The sequence below is a fragment of the Enhydra lutris genome, unplaced genomic scaffold (assembly GCF_002288905.1).
Source record: "Enhydra lutris kenyoni isolate GAN:26980312 unplaced genomic scaffold, ASM228890v2 scaffoldscaffold55, whole genome shotgun sequence".
NCBI classification, from domain to species: domain Eukaryota; kingdom Metazoa; phylum Chordata; class Mammalia; order Carnivora; family Mustelidae; genus Enhydra; species Enhydra lutris.
Genome location: NW_019154139.1, coordinates 3,936,854 through 3,954,269, shown reverse-complemented (window position 1 = coordinate 3,954,269; position 17,416 = coordinate 3,936,854). Strand labels below are relative to the sequence as shown.

The 17,416-nt window shown below is 49.4% G+C and overlaps 1 protein-coding gene across 3 annotated transcripts in view; it reads left to right on the top strand.

The window, feature by feature from the left end:
• Positions 1-295: 295 nt before the first annotated feature.
• The window catches only part of LOC111157460 (ataxin 10), a 159,086-nt gene continuing 141,965 nt past the window's right edge, over positions 296-17,416 (top strand). Inside the window, exon 1 of one of the 3 annotated variants that reach the window (XM_022518879.1) lies at positions 296-597. In XM_022518879.1, the coding sequence (XP_022374587.1) occupies positions 482-597 (116 nt within the window). In that variant the 5' untranslated portion in view covers positions 296-481. The remainder of the gene's footprint in view (positions 598-17,416) is intronic. The other 2 variants (XM_022518877.1, XM_022518878.1) reach the window with 2 other exon arrangements.

Genomic DNA, 17,416 nt, shown 5'->3' with positions numbered 1-17,416 from the left:
GTTTCTGAGCCCAGACCCTTCCCCCTCCCCAGGGTGCATCTGCCCGTCCCCCCCCCCCGCCCCCCCCCCCCCCCCCTCCCCCCCAGGATCCCCCTACCCTGCCCCCCCTTCTGCCAGTGCCCTCCACGCCCGCATCTCCTCCTCGGGGTGCATCTGTCCTGTCCCCGCTCCTGGCCAGGCCCCATCCGACTCTCCCCTCTCAGACCCAACGCCCTCTCGGTGCCCCTCCCCCCGAACTTCCGCTCGCGCCCCCTCCCCTCGGGCGGGACTTCCGCTCGCGCCCCCTCCCCGCGCCGCGTCTTCCCGGTTGCAGCCCGAGGGGAGGCTGGGAGCGTGTCTTCGCGCTCTCGCGCCGGGTACGGGGCGCGGCGGCGGCGTCGGGCGGCGGCGGCCGTGCTCCTCCCTCGCTTGCGCTCCCCCCGCTCCTCCTCCTGCTCCGGCTCTTCGTCGTCGCCCGGCTTGGCGAGCTGCGAGCGGCAAGATGGCGGCGCCCAGGCCGCCGCCCGCCCGTCTGTCGGGCGTCATGGTGCCCGCGCCCATCCAGGACCTGGAGGCCCTCCGCGCGCTGACGGCGCTCTTCAAAGAGCAGCGGAACCGGTAACGGCCGGGCGGCGCGGGCGAGCGGGGAGCGGGCGCCCCTCCTCCCGGGCGGCGGAGGCCTCCGCGGTGGGCCCGAGGGGCTCCGGGGGGCTGGGCCCTGCCGTCCACCCGCCGGCACAGGTGCGGAGCCCGGCGCGGGAAGGGGCCGTCCCAGGCCAGCCCGGTGCCACCGGCCGCCCGGCTTGCTGGCCGAGCGCGCGCGGGGGACCCCGGCCCGGAGCCGTGGCGAGGCCCGCAGTCGCGTCGCGGCGTTCTGGCGGGCAGGGGCGCGTGGCGGAGAGCCGGGGGCGGCCGCGGGGACCGCCTCGCTGCGCGGTGGGGCAGCCCCCGGGGCTCGGGCCGCGCGGGGTGGGGAGCGGGAGCGCCCTGCTCGGGAGGGGGCGGGCCGCCGCCGCAGGGGCGACATGGCCAAGTCGGAGGGGCGGGACTCGGCGGACCTGCTCGGCCTGGCCTTACAGCCCGTGCGGTATTGGGCGACTTCTCCAAGCCTTCGTTTTTTTTTTTTTGTTTTTGTTTTTGTTTTTGTTTTTGTTTTTGTTTTTTGCTTGTTTTGTTTTTTATGTCTAAAATGGGAATATAACCTATAACTTCATTGCGGGACTGTACAGTGTGGTGAATGAAATAAATAAAGCGTGTGAAAATGCAAAGTATGTGACACTCTCCGTCGGTGCTTGTTTTATTGTGTTGTAGTCTTCTCCGGGCCTCGGTGTCCTCATCCGATTACGTGGGAACAATGTCGCACAGCATTTCCCTGGGAGGATGGCTGTAAGGATTAGATGAGAGAATGCCTACCAGATCCCTAGTACATAGTACCAAATAAACGTCAGCTCGTGTTCTTTTCCTTTAAGACGTTTATCGACGGTCCCCGTGTTCCAGGCTTTGTGCTACGTGATGAAGTTGGACAATGAAGTCCTTTCCCGGGAGGTCCTGTTCTGGGGGAGCTGGCAGATAATTTTATCGTGGGGGGTGGGCACAAAGAGAGCACAGAAAGGGACCGCTACGTGCAGGCTGGTCCAGATGATCAGGCCCCAGAGGCCCTCTGATCTTTAAATGGGACACCTTGGTCTGAGCCCTTCGGCTCCCTTAGATCACAGTAGAAGCATTGAGCTGTTGAAGGCATGGTGAAAGCCCTGGGCACTCTGTGGGGTCTGGGGAAGGTAGGTAATTGATAAGATACTCCTAGGAGATGTAGTGATTGAGTTTATGCTTCAGCACATCTACATCCTGGTGGACCTCCCTCGCAGTTGATTATCAGCTGTCAGCCGTGTACTGAGCATCTGCATGTGAACAACTTGTAATGGTCTAGACAAGAAGGTTCCCCAGAGGGAACCTGGGGACCTGTTGGATAGATGGTGGGGAAGGAAAGACTTTAGATTATTTTGGCTGCATGGCTGACAGATGAGAGGGCTAATTAGGACAGTATATGCAAAGGAATCCTACGCAGATCTTGCAGGGCTCCCGAGAGGATTAAATGAAATCACATGGGTAAGATGTCTGGTTCAGAGGAGACGTTCAAACATCAGATCCCTTTTTGTAATCTTTGGGATAAAATCCAAGACCCTGAGCCAGTTTACAGGCCCTTCCCGATGGTTGTGACGGGTGTGGATGGGGAGCCCCTGAACGTTCTTTCTAGGAGGTGGCAAGATAAGCCCTCGGCATTACAGAGAAGTGTCTCATGGCCACGTGGGGCATAAATTAGGGAGGGCGAGGCTAGCTAGAGGCAGGAGACTTAAGAAGCTGATGCAGAAGCCCAAGGGAAAGAAAATGGCCTGAACTGGGACATTGTTTATGAGGATGGATAGGCTAAGTACTGAAAAATATTTACAAGGTCGAATGGACAGGCATCAGGGTCCAACTGGATTGTTGGGGAAGAGTGAGCAAAGGAAGCTTTCCACATTTGACTTGAGCTTTTCTGGGTCAGTGTCCTTGTTCCAGGCAGAGTTTGGAGACCAGGGAGAGGTGGACTGCTGTGCAGGTCTGGGGATGGGGAGGTGGAATTTGGTGGTGCAGAGAGCCCTGCAGGAGGATAGTAAGGACAGGCTGTGGCACTGGTTCTGTCCCTGTCTCCGTGTGTCTTTGAGCAAGTTACTCGTTGCTCCTTCTGTGCAGGGGGATCCAGAGGGCAGATGGGCTAGCGGACCCTGTGCTGGATGGGACGCAAAGTGAAGCAAAATGAGGCCTGGGAGCAGCCTATAGAAAACACCAGACCAAACCAAAACAGACTGGGAAAGAAAGTAATTGATGGAACAATAGATGAAAATCTTGGCTGAAGTAATACGTTTTGTGGTGCTTTCCATATGTGTGACACTACACACACCGGCTTCTGTGGTAGCTGGAATCAGAGAAGCATCCTGAGGTAGAAGCACAAAACCTTGGGAACCAGGTAGACCTGGGCAGGACTTGTGGCTTATCTCCCTGGACCTCTTATCTGAAAGTGGGATGAAACTGCTCCCTTGGCAGAATCACTTGAGGCTCTGGAACATTGTACGCACAGCACGGTGTTTCTTGCTACTTATTTAATACTGGCTGTGAAAACGCAGTTGGGTTGGAAGTGATGGAGTACCCAGTCGTTTTTAGTCTCTTGCCTTTTAGAAAGCACTTGAAAAGGTTATAATGTATTCTAATTTTTAGATTTCCAGGGAAAGGGATCCCAGGATCTCATTACAACCCCCAAGTGAACGGAAACTCCTGTCCCATTATAACGGTTTTTGTTGTTCCACGGATTCGTTGATACTCCATCCTTCAAGAGGAGGAGGTTAATTCCTCTCTCCGTTGTGGGCTGAATTTAGTCACTTGCTTTTAATATAATAGATTATGGTGGGAGTGACAGTGTGTGACTTCTGAGACTAGAAGCAGCTCCCTCTCTGCTCTCTCTCGAATCACTGACAAAGTCAGCCGCCATGCCATGAGGACGCTGTCCCCTGTGCAGAGAGATCTGTGTGGCCAGGAAGGTGGTGAACCATCTTTGAAGTGATGTTCTTAATCCAGGGGAAACTTTTCCGCCATCTGTGCAACCTCATGAGACCCGAAGCCAGAACCGCCCTGCTCAGCCACTCCCAGATTCCTGATCTTCAGACCTTCGTGAGACCATAGCGCTGGCGTTTTCAATTCCTGTGTTTGGGGTCATTTGTTACATAGCAGATCATTAACACACCAGTCTAACTGCTTCATGCCCTGGATTGTATAGCCCACTTCTTGAATAGTATCTTAATCACAAAAATCCATAAAAAAATTGCTTAGGGTCATAAAAGACCAGTATTAAGATAGTACTCAGTGGGGCGCGGCCCCCCCCCCCCCCCCCGCCAGCCTGTTAAGCGTCTGACTCTTGGTTTCCGCTCAGGTCCAGATGTCGTTGTCGTGAGGTGGAGCCCTGTGTTGGGCTCCGAGCTCAGTGCGGAGTCTGCTTGAGATTTTCCCTCTCCCTCTGCCCCTCCTGCTGGTGCTCCCGTCCACTCTTTCTCTCTCTTTGAAATAAATCTTTAAAAAAAAAAAAAAAAGAGGGGCGTCTGGGTGGCTCAGTGGGTTAAAGAGTCTGCCTTCAGCTTGGGTCATGATCCCAGGGTCCTGGGATCGAGCCCCACATCGGATTCTCTGCTCAGCGGGGAGCCTGCTTCCTCTTCTCTCTCTGCCTGCCTCTCTGCCTACTTGTGATCTCTGTCTGTCAAATAAATAAATAAAATCTTTAAAAAAAAAAGAAGATACTATTCAGCTGTTTCTTCTCTATGGAAGGTAATTCTGTTTCTTACCGATTACATTTGTTTTCTACTTTTTGTTTAATGTACACATCTGCGTTTTTAACATTTATTTAACAAGTGATTTTTCTTGCTGTGCTGTCAGTCTTTATTAAATTCTTTCTGAAACAAAATAAGATATAAGATATAGATACTTTAAAAATTCTGTTTTTGGATTTTTGCTGGAGGTTTTCCAACCCTTTAGTTACCTTCATAGTGTATCTCTCCGTCATCTCTCTGTGATGTAGCCGGACCCTTAACGTTAACATGTGGAGCCTAATGGAGCTTATTGTCGAACTCTGTGCCTCCACTGGCCATTGAGTAGCCATTAGCTGTGTGTGGCGATTTAAATTAATTAGAAATAAGTAAAGTGAGTGGTTGTGTTCCTTACTGGCAATAGCCACATTTCAAGTACTTAGTAACCACATGTGGTTAGTGGCTGCTGTGTTGGTCACTGCAGATGTGGAATGTTTTCATCATTGTAGAAAGTTATGGATAGTGCTGCTGTCTCTCTCTCTCTCTCTCTCTTTTTTTTTTTTTTTGGCAAGATTATGTTCTGGTTCTTGAGCATTCCTGAAGTAATGTAACATTTGGATATTACTTTCTATAAATTCTTCTCAAACTTAAACTGGTACCTCATTGTTCTTTCATTTGATAAGTTTCCTTTTTTTTTTTTTTTAAGATTTTATTTATTTATTTGAGAGTGAGAGCATAAGTGGGGAAGAGAGGCAGAGGGAGAAGCAGGCTTCCCACTGAGCAGGGAGCCTGACACGGGACTCGATGCCAGGACCCTGAGATCATGACCTGAGCCGAATGCAGACGTTTCACTGAGCTACCCAGGCACCCCCATTTGCTAAGCTTCTGGATGAAGCGAGCATACCACATTCACCATATTCCTAGCATCTAGCATGGAGTCTGATAATTAGAGGTGCTTGACAAATTTTTTTTTAAAGATTTTATTTATTTATTTGACAGAGGGAGATGACAAGTAGGCAGAGAGAGAGGAGGAAGCAGGCTCCCCGCTGAGCAGAGAGCCCAATGCGGGGGTTCGATCCCAGGACCCTGAGATCATGACCTGAGCCGAAGGCAGTGGCTTAACCCGCTGAGCCACCCAGGCGCCCCGTTGACAGATTTTTGTGGAATTGCTGGTACGTGTAGCTTATTACCCATGGTACATGCTTGGTCTTTTCTTCCAATCTCATGTAAAACATACAGGTTTGTATACATACATATTTTTTTAACTTCTGTCAGGATAGCTTATTTTTTCTCTTCAATCTGTGTTTAGTTAAAATTGTTTTTCTGGGAATGCCTGGGTGTGGCTGTAGGTTGGGTGTCTGCCTTGATTCAGGGGGTGGTTCCCCGGGTCCTGGGATTGAATCCTGCGTCGGGCTCCTGCCCGCTGAGGAGCCTGCTTCCCCCTCTCTTCCCTGCTTATGCTCTCTCTCACGGTCTTCATCTGTCTCTCTCTCTCTCTCAAATAAGTAAAATCTTAAAAAAAAAAAAAGTAAAATTGTTTTCTGTTTACTTTCTTCCAGGTTTTGTACATCCCGCCGAATAGTGCAGCTGTTTCCCTCCAGCCTTCTGAACCCCTTTTGCCATATAAACTCTATTTCCTTTTCTTAAGAGAGCACTTACTATTTTTTAACATACTTCGTATTATTTTGTAATGATTTTTTTATTGATGCTCTGCCTCCTTCCAGAATAGAAGGCCCAGGAGGATAGAGATGTTTGGCTTTTCTTTGAATTATTCTGTTGGATAATGCGTCTTGAATTTGATTTTTTTCATCAGTACATCAGCTGGTGTTTCTTCAGATGTTGCTTCTTTCCCATTCTTGCCTTTCCTTCTAGTTACACATGTTAAACCTTTCACTATAAATACATATTTTAAAGATTTATTTATTCATCAGAGCGAGAGAGAGGTACAGAGGGAGGGAATCTTCAAGTAGACTCCCCCCTGAGCACAGAGCCAGTCTTGGGGCTTGATCTCACAGCCCTGAGATCATGACCCGAGCTGAGACCAAGAGTTGGACGCTTAACTGACTGGGCCACCTTGGGGCCCCTCACTATATTTTATATGTATCACACGCCCCTTTCTCTACTGTCCCTTCTCAGAGTTTCTGTTTGAAATTTTGCTACTAATCTGCTTTCTAGCATTCTGATCCTCTCTTTTGCTGTGTTTAGTCTACTGTTATCCACTGTGTTTTTAGTTTCAGATACGTATTTTGAGTTATCGTTTTGCAGAATTTCTCTCTGATTTTTTAAAAAGATTCATTACTTCTTGAACATATTAATTATAGTTATTTGAAATAATGTGCCTGACGGGGCGTCTGAGTGGCTTAGTTGGTTAAGCATCTGACTCTTGGTGTCAGCTCAGATCATGATCTCAGGGTTGCTAGTTCAAGCCCCGCATTGGGCTCTACACTCGGTGTGGAGCCTACTTAAAAACTACCAAAAAAAAAAAAAAAATGTGCCCAATAACTTTTTAATGTTAGTTTTTCTTGTGTTCAGTAATTTGGTCCTGTCTCTCTTATTGAACACTGAATGTTTGTATGAAAAATTGAGGCCTTTTCTAGATACCTTCCCTTTGACGAATGTCTGCAAGCTCAAAACCAAAATCAATCTAAAAACTGTTTCCTTTAATAATGGTGGTGGAAGAACTTGAAATCTGATTGGAATAAAATGAACTTTGGCCCACATATTCCACAAAAAATACCTCCGCATAAAAGCCAAAACTGTAAAGTGTTGGGAAGGAAACATAAGAGATTATCTTTGTGACCCGGAGTGTAGGTAAACATTTCTTATTTAGCCCACAGATAACACAAACCATGCAAGAAAAATTTGACTTTACCATTAGACTTGATCAGAATGAGAAACTTAAACACTCCTCCCAAGACACAATTAAGAAAATGAAAAGGCAAGCCATGAACTGAGAAAATACTTGCAATTCCTATGTCTGACAAAGGACATGTTTTAGAATATACGATGTGTTCCTACGACACAATAGTAAAAAGATGAAACTAATTTAAAAATTGGGTGAAAAAATTCTCTGCTTCATGAAAGAAGATACAGTGCATAAGTGTCCAAAAAACACAGAAAATGCTCCATGTCATTGGTCTTTAAGGAAATGCAAATTAAAATGAGATAGCACTTGACATTCTTCAGGGAAGCCATGACAGCAGAAAAAGGAAAGTAAACGCTGGAGAAACTGGAACGCTTGGGCATTGTTAATGGGAGTGGTAAATGGTGTAGCTACTGTGGAAAAGAGTTTGGGGGCTCCTCAGAAGGCCAGTGCGACTCTGCAGCCCCACTCATCGGCGGACATCGCAGACACACCTGAGAGCAGAGGTTCCAAAGGTGCTTGTGTGCCAGGGCTTGGTGTGCGTTACTCACAACGGCCACAAGATGGAAATGACCCAGGTGTCCATCAGCAGATGAGTGGGTACATAAAATGTGGTCTGTCCATAGATTGAGATACTACTGAGCAGCAAAAAGGAGTGAGGTGCTGATCCGTGCTACAATATGGACGAACCTTGAAAACATGCTCCGTGGAGGAAACGAGACATAAAATGACAAATAGACGATTCCGCTTTATAAAGTACCTAGCACGTTAGAGGTTACCCGTGGTTAGGGGTGGGGAGGAGCTAATAATGCCCAGTGGTTCTAGAGTTTCTCTTTGGTATTCAAAAAGTTTTGGAATTAGATGGTGGTTACACAACAATGTGAACATAATTCAAGCCACTGAATTCTACACTTAAAAATGGTCAAAATGACAAAATTTATGTTCGGTACACAGTAGTTTTCCCCCCTTATCCTTGGGGGCACGTTCCGGCACCCTCAGTGGATACCTGAAACTGTAGATGTTTTTTCCTATCCATACTGTCTGTGATAACATTTAATTTATAAGTGAGACACAATAAGAAATTAACAGCAGTAACTAGTAGTGAAATAGAATAGTAATAGCATACTGTGATAAAAGTTACGGGAGTGTGGTCTCTCAGAGTATCTCCCTGTGCTGTCTTCGCCCTTCTGTGATGACGTGAGATGATAACAGCACCCCCATGGTGCCATGAGGTGAGCTGAATGATGTAGCATCGTGATGTAGCGTTAGGCTGCTGTTGATCTGATGGGACATCAGAGAGTGGGCGTCTGCTTGTGGTGGAGACTGTGGTTGACTGTGGGTGACCAAAACTGTGGAAGGCCAGATTGTGGATAAGGGCCGGGGGACCACTGTATTGCATTTTACCACAATAAAAAAAATTAATAATATACAAAGATCAGTCAAGTTACACACTCGAAAAGGGTGAATTATGTGTTATGTAAATTATATCTCAATAAAGCTTTTATTTTTGAATTTTTAAAATTAATTTTTGGAGGAGGGAGGGGCAGAGAGAGACTCCTAAGCAGGCTCTACGTCTAGTGTGGAGCCTGACGTGGGGCTCAGTCCCACAACCCCGAGATCGTGAGCTGAGCTGAATCGAGTGTCAGATGGGCAGTCAACTGCATCACCCAGATGCCCCTCGATAAAGCTTTTACAAACAAAACCGTAATGAGATTCCTCTGTATACCCATCGGAATGGCTACGATTAAAATGACGGCACCAAATTTTGGCGAGGATGTGGAGCCACTGGAACTCTCGTAGATTGCTGGTGCGTAAATGGTGCACCTGCCCTGGGGAACATTTTGGCAGTTTTTCTGTAAAGTTTAACGTACACCTGCCTATGACTCTGGCAGGAACATACGTCCACAGAAGACATACAGCCAGATGCTTGAAACACCAGATTTCCACCAGTGGGAAACGGCTAAAACTATCTGGAAACTTACATGAACGAACCACCAGTGCAGCAGAACGGACAGATCTCAGGGACACAGTGAGTGAAAGAGACCAGACGCCAAGTACGCAGTGTGTGCGTTTATGTTTATGAAGTTCTCCAACAGGCAAGGCTAATCAGTGCCGATACACCTCTGAACAGCGTTGTCGAAAGAAGTTGGGGAGTGACTGGAAAGGAACAGGAGGGAATTTTCTGGATCAAAGGAAACGGGCTTTATCTAGCTGGGGGTATTGGTTGCCTGGGGACATGCATTGGTCACAACTCATTAAACTTAACATGATTTGTGTATTTCACTGCATGTAAAATTGTATCTCAATTTTCTGCCTGTAAGTTACTACTCTTCTCATCCCTCTGGAAAGAAAATGGGTATTACAATGCTTGCTTTGTAGGGTTGATCGATGTAGGTATTAGAGTGTGCCGTATATGCTTAGTCCAGAACAGGGCCTGGTGAGTATCCGGTGCCCAGCAGAGCCTGACATTGCGGGCTCTAGTCAGGGTGCAAAGTGAAAAGAAATGAGTGGTAACTGTTGGGAATTTTGTTTATTTTATTTTATTTTTTAAGATTTTATTTATTTATTTGACAGAGAGGCATTGAGAGAGGGAACACAAGCAGGGAGAGAAGGAGAGGGAGAAGCAGGCTCCCCGATGAGCAGGGAGCCCAATGTGGGGCCTGATCCCAGAACCCTGGGATCATGACCTGAGCCAAGGGCAGATGCTTAACGACTGAGCCACCCAGGTGCCCAATTTTGTGTATTTTAAAGTCATGCTTGTAAAGTCATTAATTTCATCTCATTTCCATGGTCAGGTCCTTTGTTTTTTTATAAAGATTTTATTTATCTGACAGCAAGAGAGGGAACACAAGTGGGGGAGAGGGAGAGGGAGAAGCAGGCTTCCCGCAGAGCAGGGAGCCCGATGCGGGACTCGATCCCATGACCCTGGGATCATGACCTGAGCCGAAGGCAGAGGCTTAACCCACTGAGCCCCAGTTCTTGTTTTAATAAGCTTTTGGAACGGCCTCTGAAACTTTGGAATAAAAAATAGGTATAAGAACAAGAAACTCAGTGGAAGAAAAATGGTTTTTCAGATCTAAGATGTGGGCAGTAATTTCATGCCACAGTTGTGATCCCTTGGTAGAAAGGTATTTCAGCAATATTAAATAATTTTAAGAAGCTGTAAGAACTTCTGGTAAAGAAAGCAGGTACTTGAAATGAGCAGTGTTGTGACTCAGGCAGAGGAATTTAGATGTGTTTGCGCGGAGTGACTGCTTTAGGAACTGACGTTCAGAACACCCACGCTTGTGTAGTCTTTGGAAAAGGAAATTGAGGCTTTTCATTAGTTTCATCCTAGTGTTTTCGTTGGTTTGGTTGCTGAATTTTAAACTTCTGACAAATCAAGACCACAAATACATAAAAATGTCCGTGCCTTATGGTGGGCGATAGAAGAGATGATCGAACGAGTACCCACGCGTTTCACTAGCAAGATCAACAAACGTTAAAGTTTTGTCGTCTTCTCTCAAAGGCCAAAATGTTACCCATACTGTTAATGTCCTCTGGATGGGAACAAGTTGCCCCACAAGGTAGCAGCTTGAAACCACACACGTTTATGGTATCGCGCAGTCTTTGAGGGTCAGGAGATGCATGGCTGGGTGGATCTGGGTTAGCGTCTTCCCTGAGGTCGCGGTCAGGCTGTTCACTGGGTCAGCCAGCCGGAAGGCCCGACTGGCTGGAGGCCTGACCCAGGCTCTTGCCAGGTTTTGGGTTAGGCTTCCAGTCCATGCCCCGTGGACCCTTCCCTAGGGATGCTCGTGCCGTAGCAGCTGCCTCATTCCTGCCAGCGAGCCGGGAGAGTGTGCTCAAGGTGGGTGCTGGAGCATCTTTATAATCCTGGAAGTGACCTACCCTGTCTACCGCGTGCTGTCACAGTCTCGGGAGGGATCACACTTCAGGGCTTGGTCACCAACGGGGGTTGGATTGTGGTAGGAGGGCTCCTTGTTTCACTCGGATCCTATGCTTCCCTCTTGATTTCGCAGGGGTACACTGGTGCAGTTGGCATGTCATTTACGTTGTGTCTTTGAGTCCTGCCGGTTTTCACGCACGGAGGGCTAGGTCATTCACTCTGGCTGTTGTAAAGTCTCCCAGCGCAGGGATAGATGATAATTTACCTTTTTTCTTACCGATGGATATTTGGATGGCCTTGGAGTTTTGGTAATTCCTACTGCACCCTTCTGTCTCCGAGTGCAGGGGAGGCCCGGCCTGGCGCTGACTTCCTCGTGTTGGCCCTGATTGCCACACGGCGGAGGGGGCTTCTGCCCGTCCTGAGCGAGCGAGCTTCACTCCTTGGTTTTAGGCCTGATTGTAGCTGAGCGTTTCCGTTCAGTCTTTGAGCATGGACATACGTGTCTTGTTTTAAGGCCTGGCTGTGTGTTTATATATTTTTAAAAGAACCTTGATCACATTGTTTGGAATGGAGGGGAGACGTGTCAGGTGGGACAGGGGTCTCTGACGCAGCTCCGTACACGTGGAACTGTGTAGCGTGGTGGGGAGCCGCTGGCTGTGATGAGAGTGTCCAAGAGCTGGTCCGTAGCGATTGTTCTGGCCACTCCAGAGTCTTTAGTTGGGTTTGCTTTTCTTTGCCGACTTCACACGTGCCAGCGTTTAGAACTGTCGTGGTAGCTGATCAGTGCGGAGAGCTGTAGTCAGCCCGTAACATAGCCAGAGTTCAAGTGCTAGGGTACTGAGTTTGTAAGTATCGTCTTATGCCTCCATTCCTTTGTGCGTACACACAGATCATTTTTCCCTCCATTACCATGTCACCTCCTCCTCAAAGCCTACCTCCTGCCCTGTTGTCCCTGTGGCCCTCTGCGCCTGCCTCTTGGAAAGAACTTCCCGGAGTGTTAGAATCACCTGTCATCACCTACCGACCGGCTGGAGTGAGAGCAGCCCGAGGGCAGGCTTCTCCTCATTTACCTCTGTATCCTCAGAGCCTGCTCGAAGAACCAGCATGGAATGAGCACTTGATGGGGTGTTAATTGTTTCTTAAATATTTTCTTGAGTCATTCAGCATAAAGAGAGATGTAGACGAAGGACTCTAGCAAGGAAAGTATAGAAAAAATGCCAAATATGACAGAGGACTATGATTTCAAAGGTAAAGAAAAAAAGCCTTGGTATTCCTAACTGCTTTTATAACTGCATTGATGAACTTTCAGGAAGGAAATAGAATGAGCACGTTAGAGTCAACATACTATGGATCTCAGAAATAAACCTGTCCGTCTGTGTATATGCATACTCACCTAGGTTTTCCCCCAAACATTACTGAGCCTCTGGCCAGCAACAATCTCCGGCTGCACCAAAACAAAAACAAAAAATGAAACAAAACGAAAACTCCCAAAAAACCCACAGGAGTCGTCAGCCTCGCTAAGGTCACCGTATGGCATCTTGACTCAGCCGTGATTCAGATCAGCTTTGTTGAGCGAGAACATCAACTCAGTGATGCTATAAAAAGCACTTTGCAGAGCAGGATGAGAGTTCGCTTTATTTTTACCTAGGCCGTGAGCTGGAGGACCCCGTGGAACGATCTGGTAAGGTGTTCTGACTCAACTTCAAAATACAGATGTGGTCAGGGTAAGCCACCCTCTCATTCAGTTATCTTAAATGGACAGAACAGACGGAAGCGTCGGAGCCGGCAAGTGAAAATAAATGAGGCTGGAGCTGTGACCGCCAGTGCCCTCAGAGCAGAATTTCTCAGCTCCTCATTCTTCCAGTCTTCTGTAGTGTTCCCTGGACTGTGGGCAAGGAGACTCAGGCAGAGGCCCAGGAACCCCGGGCCTGCCTGCACGGAGTCACCCGCCCCGCCGGCCGCAGACGTGGACGAGTCATGTCAGAGCCAGGGGACCACGTGTAAGCCAGCGACGCTCTCATTGGAGCCATTGGTGTATGTTGGGCTCAGGGAAGCGCCTCGCACGTAATAAGCACGATTTTAAGTGTTTTTGTGGTTGTCTTTGTCCTTGAGACTAGTTACAGCTTTATCAAAGGGCGTTAAAGATGACAAATGGTGCGATACACCATTATATGATGGAAAACCTCAGTAGCGCAGAGACATCCATTCTCCCCAGAGTGACTTGTGGTTTCTGTGCCCCTGAAAATAAAAACTCGACAGGCGTATTTATGGGTGGAAACGCACAAGCTGATTTTTTCATTTGTATGGTGAACTAGGTTTTCTGTTACTCCCCGATTCCCTCAAGGCTTTGTATGAACCTTTTCTGACTCCTCAGCTCTTGAAGCCCTCGCGTATGTCCTCCCCCAAATTTGAGTGTCTTCATTTCCTTCTCTGGACATTTATCTTCTTGATCGAAGTGAAATTCGGCTCACCGCTGAGGGATGCCTTTCCAGAAGGTCTTCCAAGTGGGAGGCTCTTTGCTCTCTCCCGTGTGCCCTGCAGTGGAAGGCGTGCTCGGCATTATCCTTGGTGGCCCTGGCTGCTTCCAGACCTCCTCTCCTGGAGCCCCTCCAGCTTTCCATCTCATGCCATCAGCATGTACCACATGTGTGGTCACTCTCGCTGCTAGAAGAATTCCTTGGGTCACTTCACCTCGTTCCCTGAAGCATGAACTCGAGGTCACTGCAGTGCTTGTCCTGTCTTAAGTCTTGGCTCTTTCAGTGTTCACGTAGATCATTGCTCCGGCCTCTTTGTTCCTTGACTTTCTTTCTCTCTGTCAATGACGTTGACCTTCACCCCAGCTAACCACACACTGTCAGTGCCACTGGGGCCTTATCGTTAACCAGAGCTGCGTTCCCGCCACAGTCTGTTCAGGGGTCCCACTCTGGCCCCCTGTTTGATCTCCTCTAGGTCACCTCCCGCAAGGGTCTTCAGTCCAACCAGGACCTACAGTCTGTTGATCCTATTACTACTTTTTCTCTGTTTCTGTTTAAATTTTAAGTAGGCTGCATGCCCATGTGGGGCTTGAACTCACAGCCCTGAGATTAAGAGCCCCATGTGCTGCTGAGGGAGCCAGCCCGGCCCCCCGAACCCCTGCTGCTAATTCCTACCCCTTGCGTTCCTCAGATTCACATTGTCCTTCTTGAGCCACTTTAGACGGACGGGTTGGTGGCAAAGCAATTGCTGGTGTATCCACCCGGCCTTCCCTGGTCTCTTCTGTTAAGTTGACCTCAGGCTTCCCTGGGACGTCTCCGGGTCTCTGGCTCCGGAGAAAGCCAGCTTGCTGTGTCCTCTGTGGCCGCACCCAGGTAACTGGGCCAGGCTCGAGGAAGGCTTACAGCCTTGCTCACTGGTCTCGAGGGAAGTTGACGATCCCTACGCAGCGGAGCTGATGGGTCTGTGTTTAGGTTGGTCATTAAGGTCACTGCCTTAGCGCTGCCTGGCAGTGCTCTGTCTCTCCCTCTTCCATTCGGCCTCCTGCTGTCCTGATCAACCAGGTCCCGCCTTTCCCTTTCCTTAACTTTCCGTTGTGTCTCCTTCCTCCTCACTCCTGGCTTCCTGTTTTACTGAGAAGAGAGGAGCAGCCAGAAGGTGATTTCCAGGACTCCCTGTCCTCCTCTCTCCCCAGCTACCTGTTCCGTGACTGTCCCCTGCCTCCCCTTCTGTGGCTGTGAAGGAACAGTCCTGCTCTGAATGCCACCCGTCACTGCCGCCCCCGGACCTGCACGCTCGACGTCGTTCCCTTTTGCAGGCATTGCTCCCATAATCCCCCCCCCCCCCCGCTTCTTAAATTGTCAGTTTCACCCTTTCTGTTGGATTATTTTCATCCGATTATACATCTGCTGTAGTTTTTCCCCTTGTGAGAAAGCTCTGTTTCTCTGAGCTGTAGTCCCATTTTCCTGCTCCCCTTCCTAATGGAACTTCTCCAAACTGTGATTTCTATTTACCCATCTCAGTTTCTCTTTCTCTCGAACCCGTTTCACGTTGCTACCCAGTGGCGTTCCTCTTCGTTCTTCACTCCCCTGACCTTCCGGCTGCAGTCGCTGGGGGCTCACATCTTTCTCCTGGAAACACTTTCTTCGCCCGCCTTGCACACCACCACCCTCTTCTGAATCACCTTTCTTGTTGGCGGCTCCCTCCCGGGGCTCCAGGGGCTCCAGGGGCTCCATCCTCAGACCACTCCTCTCCCCTGCCCTGTGCTCGCTTCACTCCCGAGCAACCTTGTTCAGTCTCGTGCTTCATTACTCTCCGTCTGCTGGTGGCTGGAACATCTGCCCCGGCTGAACTTTACTTCCGAATTCCAGACCTGTGGATCGCTCTGCCTCCTGCATGGTTCGTCGTTTCTGGGAAGCACCTCCAGCCTCACCAGTCCCAGCTCGTAGAGCCCCCCACCCCCTGGGTATCTCCAGGCAGCCTTCTCCCTTTTGGCGAGCTGCACGGACATCTTTCCTGATGTTGCGTGGGCCACAGTTCTGGAGTTCTCCCTGAGTCCCCTTTCTCAGATGGCCCTCATGACAGATTCTGTCGTCCGATCTCATCGGCTCTTTCTTGAGAATATATCCAGAATCTGAACTCTGCTTATTCTGTCTCTGCCGCTATTTTCCTAGAACAGGGCCCTAACTGGTCTCCTGGTGCCTTTTCTTCATCCCCTGTGGTTTGTTCATCACAGAGCAGCCAGAGGGATCCCCCAGAATGCAGGGCACTAGAGCCTTCTGGGGCTTTCCCGTTAGGATACAAGCCAGAATCCTATCCTGCACGGTGTGGTTCCGTCTTGCCTCCGACTCATTTTACCTTTCCATTCCCTCGCCAGGCTGCCTCTCCGCGAGCCCTCCGCCTTCCCTGTGATGCACCAGGTATGCCTTCGCCTTCCATCCCCGTCTCCCAGGAAGGGGCCCGGTGCTTCCTTATCCGGTTCCCTGCTCTGAGACCACTTTTCCAAATAAGGTTCTTAAGGAGGCCTTATATACAAAATCTTTCTCCGCCTGAGAATATAAAGACATTCTCCATATATTTTCTTCCAGAGCTTTATAGCTGTGGCTAACATGCCGTCTTAGATGCATCTGGGGTGCCTTCCTCCCTCTGACCCCCCGCAGAGCCCGTGGCCGCGCTGCCACCCGTCCGGTTTCCTTGAAGGCAGTGCTGCTCCTGGGCACGCAGCCAGTGGTTTGCTTTTCCACCTGCCTGCCGGTTGCACCTTTTCTTGCCTTTCACTTGGCGTTGAGCACTTGCAGTCTGCTTTGGACGAGAGGGGAGTTTTGACTATCGTGAGGACAGTGGGAAAGGGGGAAGCGTGTCATTTTGGGGGGTGGGAGGGCTGATGTGTGTGGACTCTTTAAAGCAGGGGTGCCAGGGGCGCCTGGGTGGCTCAGTGGGTTAAAGCCTCTGCCTTCGGCTCAGGTAATGATCCCAGGAGCCTGGGATCGATCCCCGCATCGGGCTCTCTGCTCAGCAGGGAGCCTGCTTCCTCCTCTCTCTCTCTCTCTCTCTCTCTGCCTGCCTCTCTGCCTGCTTGTGATCTCTGTCTGTCAAATAAATAAATAAAATCTTAAAAAAAAAAAAAACAAACAAAAAACTTTAAAGCAGGGGTGCCAGACTGATCTGGGGGCCACGGTGGGGCCCTGCCACCTTTTAAGAATGTCCGTGTCTGTCTTTTCCTTTTTTTTTTTTTTTCCTTCTAAATGGTCTGTGAGTAGTTTTTACATTTTTAAGTGGTTGGAAAAAGTAAACTTTGGGGCACAAGAAAGCTGCATGAACTTTAAATGTCAGTGTCCCCAAGGAGAGCTTTGTCAGCACTCAGCCACGTTTGTGCACTCAGCTGTCGTCTGCGGCTGCTTTTGCTCTGATGGCGGCGTTGTGGAGTGGGGACTGAGCCTGTCAGGCCCTCTAGCCCCAGGTGTTTACTCGCTGGCCTCTTCTAGATAAATGGATTGGTCTGAGCCGTCAGGGACAGCTTGAGAGTTCCAGATGGAACAGAAGAGGGAAAGAGGAGAGCTCCCAGGTCGGCAAAGATGAACCTCAGAATTCTGCCCTCAGCTGTTTCTGGCAGGAAGGCAAATGTTTTTATTTTCTGTTTTATTTTGTTCAGTCCAGCCTGGTCAGATCAGTAAGCAGGGTTGGGGGTGGGGAGGGGGGGGTTTGGTTTTAAATAACAGCCAGTGATTCTTAATCTTGGAACTTGGCTGCAAGGTGTAAGAATCCTTCTTTTCTGGAGTAGCGAAGCCTCAGCAGGGCTGGGCCGGGCCCCAATGAGCCTTTGGCTTCCTTTTCGGGAGGAGGTCCAGCCTGACGAGTGACTGACTGGGAAGAGTGTGTGCCCATGGG